This window comes from Zeugodacus cucurbitae, chromosome 6 (assembly GCF_028554725.1).
Source record: "Zeugodacus cucurbitae isolate PBARC_wt_2022May chromosome 6, idZeuCucr1.2, whole genome shotgun sequence".
Lineage (NCBI taxonomy): Eukaryota > Metazoa > Arthropoda > Insecta > Diptera > Tephritidae > Zeugodacus > Zeugodacus cucurbitae.
Genome location: NC_071671.1, coordinates 23,061,945 through 23,073,252, shown reverse-complemented (window position 1 = coordinate 23,073,252; position 11,308 = coordinate 23,061,945). Strand labels below are relative to the sequence as shown.

Here is an 11,308-nt window from a genome sequence, read left to right as displayed (position 1 = left end):
TATCTTCACTAGTTCTTACTTTATATATTGTAAAGTAAACGATTCAAATCGTCTCCAAAGTTCTGGTATATAGGAAGTAGGTATGGTTGTGAAGCGATTTGGCCTATTTTCACAACATATTATTCGGAGGTAAGGAAACTATTACAAACCAAGTTTCATTGAAATCGGTCGAGTAGTTCCTGAGATATGGTTTTTGACCCATAAGTGGGCGACGCTTCTCCCATTTTACATTTTGTAAAAAAATCTGAGTGCAACTTCCATCTGCCATTTCTTATGTGAAATTTAGTGTTTCGGACGTTTTTCGTTAGTGAGTTAACCCACTTTTAGTAATTTTCAACCTAACCTTTGTATGGGAGGTGGGCGTGGTTATTATCCGATTTCTTTCATTTTTAAACTGTATTAAGAAGTGTGATTTCGGTTTTTGCCATTTTGTGGGCGTGGCAGTGGACCGATTTTACGCTCTCACGGTCCCAAGGAACATGTGTTCCAAGTTTCATTAAGATATCTCAATTTTTACTCAAGTTACAGCTTGCACGGACGGACGGACAGACATCCGGATTTCAACTCCACTCGTCATCCTGATCATTTATATATATATAACCCCATATCTAACTCTTTTATTTCTTGGTGACACAAACAACCGTTATGTGAACAAAACTATAATACTCTGTGCAACAGGTTGCGAGAGTATAAAAATGGCAATAAAGCACTATATAAGAGTATCACTTGCAATTGCTACTTTGTGGTGAATACACGAGGAAAGTAGGTTATTGGAGTTTTTGTAAGCTACATAAGCTATTTAGGTATATATAAAGCATAGATGTCGCTGTGGTTGAAACGGTTTACTTTAAAGCTATTACTCCGATTTTTTAAATATATTTAAATATTTTTTAAGAGATTTGTATATTTTATAGAATAAATTTATAATCATTTTCTCATTTGTCGCTGTTACATCACAAATTGTCCTTTACATGGCTTTGGAAATTGCTGTCGCTTTGGCAGTGTTTCGTCGTATATAAACTCAGGCCAATATATGTATATTAACATCGACACGATTTTAATAATAATTGCGACAGTAAATAAACTACTTATAAGATTTGTGCATCTTTTTTGATGGTAGTAGTTGTTTTTAGGCGTATAGTTTTCAATGAGGCAATAAATATTTACTTGATAGTTAGTTTGCTCCTAAGTATATTAGATCTGCTGACCTTCACCGTAATCTTGGTGTGAACTCAGTAGTAAACGAAATAACCAAACTTGCAAAGACTCACGAAATGAGGCTTAGACAGTATGTAAATGAAGAGGCATTCAGACTCATCGGAACTGATGAACGAGAAAACCGACTGAAACGTAAGAGACCTTCAGACTTAGCAAGGCAACTGTAGCAGCAAATGAATTTCTCTAACATTTAGCTTTTAATTATTATTTTTAACCTATTAGAATTGAATTGTTGTTAGTATTTAATCATTGTATACTAGCTAGAATTGTAATAATAATAATAAAAATAAATTATACGCGTTTAATTAATTTTTGAAAACCACATGTCTAAAAAAGAAGACCCTAACCTAACTATGATTTTCTGGAACCGAGGACAACTCTATATCTGTTAATTTTAAGTTGTTAATGTGGAGGTTGTCTCGTACTCTAATTCTCTTTAGTCATACATAACACTATTATGAAGGTTTTATCACGACTTGAATAAAGTATGTATGTATGTGATTAGCGTTGCAACCGTTTAGCCGGTTATAGCCGAATCGACGATAGTGCGCCACCTCTCTCTCTCCTTCGCAGTTCGGCAACAGTTGGAGATCCCAAGTGTAACCAGGTCGCTCTCCACCTGGTCCCTCCGGTCGAATACTTTCAGGGCTGGAGTGTTTTCGTCCATTCGGACAACATGACCTAGCCAGCGTAGCCGCTGTCTATTTTTTCGCAGAACTATGTCAATGTCGTCGTATAACTCGTACAGCTCATCGTTCCATCGTCTGCGGTATTCGCCGATGCCAATGTTCTGAGGACCGTAAATCTTGCGCAAAATTTTCCTCTCGAAAACTCCTAGTGTCGTCTCATCTGATGTTGACATCGTCCAAGCTTCTGCACCGTAGAGCAGGACGGGAATGATAAGCGACTTGTAGAGCTTGATTTTGGTTCGTCAAGAGAGGACTTTACTGTTCAATTGCCTACTCAGTCCAAAGTAGCACCTCTTGGCAAGAGTTATTCCGCGCTGGATTTCGAGGCTGACATTGTTCGTGTTGTTGATGCTGGTTCCCAGGTATACGAAATTATCAACGACCTCGAAGTTATGACTGTCAACAGTGACGTGGGAGCCAAGACGCGAATGCGCCGACTGTTTGCTTGATTACAGGAGATATTTCGTCTTGTCCTCATTCACCTCCAGACCCATTCGCTTCGCCTCCTTATCCATGCGGGAAAAAGCAGAACAAACGGCGCGGTTGTTGCTTCCGATGATATCAATATCATCGGCGTACGCCAGGAGCTGTACACTCTTGTAGAAGATTGTACCTTCTCGGTTTAGCTCTGCAGCTCGTATAATTTTTTCCACCATCAGGTTAAAGAAGTCGCACGATAGTGAGTCACCTGTCGTTTCGTATATTGAAGAAGTACTTCGCCATAAATTAATTACCAGTTTCTGTCACATTAACTTCCTAATACCCATTCGAGTCCACATTTTGTCCACTTGGAAAATATTTTAACAATCTCAGATCCTCGGTCCTTATTTTAGAAAAGTTGTAGGGTTTTTTCATATGAGCCATTCTTTTCAGTCGTTACATATGTAAGTCCATTACACCCCAAGGGTAATCCGGTTACCTAGGAACTAGAACAAGATGGGATAGGAAACTATATGAAATTTCCATTAAAATCCTGCTAACGCAGAGAGATAGGGAACTATATGAAATTTCCATTAAAATCCTGCTAACGCAGAGAGTAAGATTAGATGTACTTTGGAAGGACTGAATAGAGTGTGACTCTTTGCTTGACGTCTGCTATTAAAACGAAGTGATGACTGGTGAGCTTTTAAGGACTTAATTGTTACCCCATTATATCCCACTAGTTTAAATTTAGGATCTAGTAAACCAACCCACGAGATATAGTACTACCAATAATATTATGCTGGATGACGGATAATTCCTTTTGATTCAGTTTTTTTTTCTATTCGAAATTTTTAGCCAAAATTTTTAATTATCTTCTCATTGACTTGCAGAACCATAATCGAGATCTAGATAAGAATCAGGAATATACTTGAATGAGATCTTATCTTATTCTCTATCTATGATCTTATTCTTTATTTATTTATTTTTTCAACACAATCAAAGATTGATTCTTCAAAACACACAAGCAAATCTTTAAGATATTTACAATTAATTTATCTAAATTCCTTACCTTCCACACTCTTGCAGCTTAAAGGACAGCAATCTCACATTTATGGTGGATAAATAAATAACAACAACAATAAAGAATTTTCCACTAAAACAACAACTACATACTAGACAAACTAACAAGATTGCATTGAAAATGTCAGTCAAACAGCTATAAGCTGCAAAGATTTGACATTTAAATGAGCGTGCCTACAAGGCAAAACAATACCGTTAGAAATGATAGAGGCGGCATGAAAAACTTTAACACACAGAAAATACTAAAATCACTCGACTCTGACGTTGAGACCCAACTCAAAGCTGTCAAATGGAGAATAGCATTTAAATAAAGCAAATCTACAAATATTTGATAAACCAACTGCTGAGAGTTGTTTAAGTACGAACGATATACATACGAGTAGAAGCTAGCAATTTAACCAATAATTTTTACCCATATCAAATGTCCGTTTAATCTGCGCGCACATGAAATCTTAAATAACAGCCGTTGGCCACAAATATAGGTACACGTCACATACATATAGCCACACATATTTGTATTGTATTCAAGCTTGCTCGCCAGCAGGCTTCCACATGCGTGTTGCTCCTTTACTAAGCCTTCGGGTTGTCGCGTTGTGCGATATCCGGACACATTTCCTAAAACATATTTCCTTCCGCCTTTCAGTAAGTGAGTGTGTGTAATTTTAGAATGCTTGTTGTTGTTGTTTGTTTTTCTTTGATTTCTTTTCTCTTTTTTTCTCCGCTTAATATCTAAAGCTGTTAAGTAGTGAGTGCCTCATTTCGTATTCCGATGGTGTAAAGCACGTTAGCAACTTATTTATAACCTCAAAAAATGATAAACTTTATCCACTTTCGATTAGCTGTTGTGGCGCACATGTGGAGGGAGGGGGAATTACTTGCTATGTATTTATATATTGACTGCATGTGATCACACAACACTTTATGAACACCGCGTGAAACTCTTTGTCCCACGCTTCCTTGCTCACACTTGTTTAGTCGCTGAAACGAGCTCGTTGCCTCAGTCACTCACTGACTTGCATACCACAACCATAGATTGACTGAGCTTCTGCAGCGCGCTAAATATGTGGTTGAGAGTTAGCAACTTGTTGGTTGAGTTGAGCGATTGCTTCGAATTCTGTGCGTCGCTTTAAATTCTTCAATGCGAATATCGAAGACATACTTTTAGGTGCTTGTGTTTTCATTTCTTCCAATGAAGTTCATACTTCTCAAAAGATTAATGTTAAAATTGTTATAAATATCGTAAGCTTTCACACTAGTCTTATGACTTTGAGAACAGAGACCAAATATAAGATCGGTATACATACATTTGTCAACAACGACTCTTCCAAAATTTCGCAATTTTTTTTTTTCATAAATGACAAATAGAAATTTGAAAGTCGTTCAAAATATGTAGGATCCTCTATTTATTATATAACATAACCAAAGATCAAAGGCTGTGATATTTCTTATATACGGTGGGGCTTGGAGTAGATCTCAGGGCCCAATTGTATTTCCGATGAAAATCGGGCATTCATAAAAATCAATGGACTATCAGAACTGAATTCTGAAGATTTAGGTATCCGAAAACGCGTTCCTCATATCCAACTGTATATAAAGTCTTTCAAACAGATAATTCCGTTAAGCTGTATCTTCAAAACAACGATACTTCTGTTCCAAAATCGACAGTTTGGAAAAAGGTTCCGAGCCCTGTTATTTTTATATGGCTTAATATTGAGTTCCGTGAGCGCTGATCAATCACCACAACTTGTGTGGATACTTGATTTTTCGACCATAGCACAAGAGGTGCATTGCACTATTTAAGCAAGGTCCATCAAGTTGTCGAGCATCGAGTTTTAACCGATCATTGTCCCATGGACCTTCATGCGACTTTTATTTAGGCTAAATATTTTTTGGAAAATCTATTTTCTAAGTTATCTGGGAGCAGGCTGGGTACAACCATCTCAGTACTTTCTTCAGGACTGTTCCGCTTTCGCAAAACTAGGCTTCGTCATTGTATACGAGGTTTCCGTCCGACGTTAGGAGTTTTTAATATCATATTGAACGGGGATACATTTGTCCAAGTGTGATCCATGTGATCTTTGTCATGAGAACCAACATAAATACCTAACATAGCCTCTACGAATTAACTTATTAGACCAGAGATTCTTTTCAATGATATTAACCATTGGAACTTAGGAGCTCACGCTCAGTTACCTACCACTTCGGTTGCCGGTAAGATGTAGTGCTTCGTCTCCCAGTTTGCTATACTTGGACTTGGGTTGCGAACTTTAGTAGTCTGGGCTTACTTACTTGACTGAAAAAAGGGTATTCTTCAACTCTACACTTCAGTATTCCATTCAATCTATCCTACTTGAGATGTCTCATACTATGCATAGTTTGAATATGCAGGTCTCCCTGGATCAGCTCTAGATATATCAGCTTTACGGAGTCGATCAATCTCCTTATTTTATGTAAAAATAAAATAATAATAGTGGACAGTTTGAAGATTGGTCGTTTGATCTTCTAATTTTTTGTCGAATAATAGAACCGTTGTTCATCCCACTCAAATATTCCTCATCCTTTTCGCTAGTACTTCCCTATATAGGGAATAACCGTAAATGATACCCGAATTTGAATGAACTTAACTCAAACGAAAAGTTTGTTGTGTTCAATTTATTTTTCTTTAACCAAAACCGGAGCTCAATAATTTCTTGGCAAACAAGCATGCTTCCATTCATAAATACGCCCCATACACGCCTTTGACTCCGCATAACTTCGCCAATATAAAATATATCGTAGCCGAATTGAAAGTCTTCTGAGTACATATATATTGTGTGCTTGTGAGTCTGTGGTTAGCTGTTAAGAACATGTGGTCCACACCGACACCCACACGCATATCCACATGCACCTGCTACCACTTTGGCCACAACAAAACAACAAGAGTGTACGTGTGCAACTCAATAAACGCTCTTGCACGCGTGCATGTTTTCACAAACTGCGTGTTTTTGTGGCTTCATGTCTACCAACACACACACGGACACACCCACACGTGACTAAATATACCATTATCCACTTTATAAATATACATATATGAAAATATGTGTGTGAGAGTATGCTGAGCACTCTCAATCGATGCTGCACATAATATTGATGTTATTAACTCGCTACAATAATCGCTTTAACAACAACAATAACAACCACTGTGGCATTAACACAATTGTTTGGCTGTTTTCTCTTTGACGCATGCGAAAAGTTTTCATTGCCACCACATTTATTGTTGATGTTGATGATGTTGTTGCGCCCACAGCAGCGCCTGCCAAACTGTCATAATTGTTTTTTATTTGTTTGGTGTACGTGAGCGTGTTAGTGGCGTTGTCAAGATTTTGGAATGGGCGAATGAAGGAGGCAGTATGGTTAATATAAAGCAAGGCAACTGACTTCTTCTTTCGGTTCATGTACTCTAAAATTGTTGGTTATGTCAAGAAGACCACGAGAAAGAAGTCCAAACGTCCATTCAAGACGACATTCAAGCCGAAGTGATTATGTTAAGATAGACGTATCACCGATACCCTCAATTCTCCACATGACATAATCCGGCTTCAAAGTGGTAATTTTATTTCAGTTCGCTCTGTGTCAGATTGGAGAATGTTTAAGCAATTCCAATTAGTTCATGCAACTTTCGTCGTTTTCATTCTCACTGATTTGTAATAGGGGACCTAGTCGAGTATGGACTATTTATCAACCAATTATTCGACAATATGCTATAATCTCATTGCTATGCTGCGGTCTCTGCGTTCCTGCTGTCGATAAACAACAGACCTGACCTGAACTACACCGTAGAAGGTCAAAGAAGGTTTTGGAGCAGAGCTTTGATTGCCATTCACCAACTTGGTAGTATCAGACACATTAACTGCCCAATCGTTCCCAACCGGACTTCTCGTGACTTGATTTATCGCCCAGCCGCCTCCTCACCTAACTTCGACTATCTCTGCTCCAACCTCTTTAACCTACTGAGACGATTTCTTCTCTTTGAAGTACCTGAGATACTATTTCACATACACTCCGGTCGTCCGGTGGATCTACAGGACAGCTTTCGAAGCTCTGGTGTCACTGAAGAGAGTGCCCAACTATAGTAGGTAGGTAGATCTTGCAACTGACGTTAACTTTATAGAAATGGCTTCGATCACTATATTTTTAACTGAGTGTTTCTGAATTTTGTGAGATTAAATCGAATTAATTCTTAAACAATTGGAATTAATATCATTTTTCTTTTTATAACTAAAGCAAAGTCGCAAATAATATTTAACATCTAATTGTTAAAGCATTTATACCCGCTTTAAATACATTGAACTTGTGAAACACCTTCCCTTTTGTCAGTAAAACACAGACATAACTCTTATTTTCTTTTCTGTACCTATTACTTTTTTCTCTTGCCACTTTTTAACTATTTATCTATATGCGTAAATAACCGTAAAGTAAGAGCCAGCTCCTCTTAGAATCTGTAGATAATTAAATGTTTTAATTAGTGCCGAATTTCAGTTGCATTTATTTGCACTTACCGATACCACCGTCTCATAATTAACAACGGAGAAATTAAGACCGGTTAAACGAAAAGGATTACTATTTAAATGTACTGCCAAGGCTATAAGCTTCATTAATTTCTTATTCTCCTCTGCATCAGTAGAGTGTAGTATAACATCTTCCCAATCACAGCAATAATACGATGTGCTCAATTCGTCTGTCTGTGAGAAACGAGAATATTTACTTAGTTAATGTACTTTAAATGACAGAATAAGATATTAGGTGAAGACTCTTGAGGGTTACCATATATAGAAGTGTAAGGTTTTTGATTTCGAATTTTAGAGTGCTTTGACAATACAAAACACACTTGTTAGGCTTTTGAATACATTTGTATACTAACCGTTGTGGAAAGAGTTGTTCCAAGACGTCCGAAAATCAGCAATTCAACCACCTTTCCAATTATCCAACTTACGAATCTAATATTCTGTGCCGTTAGCCCAAGCTGAAATAAATAGCAATGAATTGGAGTTTTAGGAAGTACTTAGGTAATAGAGTTCAGAAATATATTTTGAAATGTTCGTTTCCAGATACAATACATGACATGTCTATAAAACATAATACAATTAGGAGCGAAGAAACTTGAAAAACTCTCATAGATACAATTAAAAACACTTGAAAAGTTGTCCTAGACGAAACAACCTTCTTGTACCTCCGATACGGTTTTACTACTTTCCAAGGAATTTTTTCAAACGCTCACTAGACTTACCGTTGCCGTTAAAAATCCCAAAACGCACAGCAAAGTCGCACTCATGGCCATCATAACGAACACCCGAAACGAGTATTGTTCCTGCAATGACTTGGCAAACTCGTTCAACTCCACATTTCGCCGAATAATTTCGAAAAGCCTGTAACGAAAGCGTTGTGTAACCAACAATGTATCCTTACCCTTGAGACGTTCATGTTCGACAATGGATTCCTTCGAAATTTTGCGCAAATCCTGCAGTAACAATGAATAACGACCATTCAAATGTAAGATTTGCATGGCCAGTAAATTGGGTTCGGCCACCAAGGGACCCACAACGGCAAAACCCGTCCAAATCGACATAGCGAGAAATACTAGATAACGCGGCCAAGGTACAGTATAATCAAAACTAAATCGGATTGGAAATGGTACCAACCGCTCATTTTTGATTAAGCCACTTATCGGCACATAGACATATGTCACGAGTGTGATAATGTAGGTGCATGTCGAATATTTTGTGGGCAATTGCTGACGGCGGATCTGCTCGAAAAGATCTGGGTTCCAGGTGCTATAAAGTAATGATATCAAAAGAGAGTGTTAAAAGTATAAGTATATCTAGAAATCGATGTTTTCATATATATCATACCGCTGTACATAGATCTTCTTATAGAATTCTTCGATATGTTTACGAAAACTACTCCGTCTATAGATAATATTATATGCGCGCAACATCATTTCAATCAGTATCAAATTCGGTGCCAAAACGGTACAGACAAAGCTGATGTTATCTAAATTGTCATGCATCACGATTCCCTCGCCAATTAGTACCATACTCTCGGACATAAACTGCGCAATGGTCACCATTATATCAACGATGTAACGGGCTTTCGTAATATGTGCCGCGAGTGGCCAACAATTCGAACAAATAAAGCCATAGATTTGCCAGTCGATCGGCGGATGACGTCCATTCGGTAATAGAGGTTTATGGTAGCTTGCCGGTAGATAACGCATGATCGGCAAATAACTGTAATTTAGTTGGGAAGAATAAATTACAGTGGGACTTCTCCAACTCGAATCACCATAATCCACAAAAAAACTTCGAGTTATAGAATTTTCATTAAAACATTCAATTTTCAAAAAGCTGCAAAATATAGATTTATACACAGTACTATTTATTTACTTCGCATAAAGTTTTGTGTATATGGGTGATTCTACAACAAGAGATTTTAATTGTATAGAGAAAACGGCCAAAGAAACACTTGGATGTTTTTCCTGAAACCTCTATATTATGATTTCTGTCCCTTTTATTTATCTGCTCACGTAAGGGCAAGTTACTTAATACATATTTTATTACTTTTTCGACGACCAGGTTAATTACATCGGCCAGGGAAGAGACGTAAAGTTTATGATAGATAATTATTTTACCAAAAGCAAAAAATTAATTCAAAATAGTATTACAAATTAAAGGTACTCTCTTTCCTAGATGAATAAACCCTAAATTAAAATAACAAATCAATAAATTCACTCTTTATCCTAAATAAACGAAACAAATATTAAATGTAAAATCTTACGATCTTTCAAAAACATTTCTGACTTTTTAAAGACCTAATATATCCTCTGCCCTTTGAAAAGAAGATTTGGCATGGAGAGAGTCTGGCCAACCTGATCTTATTTATATATACATACATATATGCGCTTTCGTCATTCGAACAACATGACGTAGGCTCTGTATTTGTATTCGCTGAACTACATATGTCAGTGTCGTCGTGTAGCTCATCGTTCCATCAACTGCGATATTCGCCGTTGTCAATGTTCAAAAAACCATAAATCTTCCACAAAACCTTTTTCTCGAAAACCCCTAGTGTCTCATCGGATGTTGACATCGCCCAAGCTTCTGCACCATAAAGCAGGACGGGAATGATAAGCGACTTGTGGAGTTTGGTTTTGGTTCATCGAGAGAGGACTTTAAGATTTAAATGTATTAGTAACTTAGGACAATAAAGCCAAACAAATTAAATTAATAGTATACGTTATATGAATTGCCAGGGGAGAGACAAAATCAGTTTTCAATAACTAAAAAACTACAGCGCTCAAACGGATTTCGCAATTAGTATTGCGAACTTCAGGCTGAAATGAGCCCATGATCACATTTTTAAATGCGATCGTCTTTGAATTTATGTCATACAAGCGGAATAAAATTTGGCAGGGTAGATACATAAAAAAATCGGCACAAAAGTTAATTTTAAAAATTATATGAAATAAACAAAATAATTTTGTTTTTTATTATCAGTACTTAATTTTAATTGTTTTACTTCCGATTGAACTTAGTTTTGGTTTAGCATCTCATAAAAAAATATACGTATTGTCCGAAAGTTAAATAACGGGTGATTTTTTTGAGGTTAGGATTTTCATGCATTAGTATTTGACAGATCACGTGGGATTTCAGACATGGTGTCAAAGAGAAAGATGCTCAGTATGCTTTGACATTTCATCATGAATAGACTTACTAACGAGCAACGCTTGCAAATCATTGAATTTTATTACCAAAATCAGTGTTCGGTTCGAAATGTGAAAATCCGCTTTTTTATCGACAAATTTTGTTCAGCGATGAGGCTCATTTCTGGTTGAATGGCTACGTAAATAAGCAAAATTGCCG

At 37.0% G+C, this 11,308-nt stretch overlaps 1 protein-coding gene across 1 annotated transcript; it reads right to left on the bottom strand.

Moving 5' to 3' along the window:
* Positions 1–7,802: 7,802 nt before the first annotated feature.
* On the bottom strand, positions 7,803–9,787 carry LOC105210773 (odorant receptor 74a-like). The gene is made up of 5 exons (XM_011181914.3): positions 9,299–9,787; positions 8,677–9,220; positions 8,311–8,412; positions 7,949–8,131; positions 7,803–7,888 (listed from the first exon to the last, which is right to left on the bottom strand). Exons 1-5 carry the CDS (start codon positions 9,661–9,663, stop codon positions 7,838–7,840), a joined length of 1,245 nt encoding a protein of 414 aa, XP_011180216.2. The 5' UTR covers positions 9,664–9,787; the 3' UTR covers positions 7,803–7,837.
* Between the last annotated feature and the right edge of the window lie 1,521 nt (positions 9,788–11,308).

What these genes read in the sequence shown, in the direction of transcription:
- LOC105210773 (XM_011181914.3), bottom strand. Translation starts at nt 9,663, where the DNA reads ATGCGTTATCTACCGGCAAGCTACCATAAACCTCTATTACCGAATGGA. An exon ending in GAACAACTCTTTCCACAACG is followed by an intron (nt 8,132 to 8,310) that starts GTTAGTATACAA and finishes CGTTTCTCACAG; the next exon opens with ACAGACGAATTGAGCACATC. An exon ending in ATTATGAGACGGTGGTATCG is followed by an intron (nt 7,889 to 7,948) that starts GTAAGTGCAAAT and finishes AATTATCTACAG; the next exon opens with ATTCTAAGAGGAGCTGGCTC.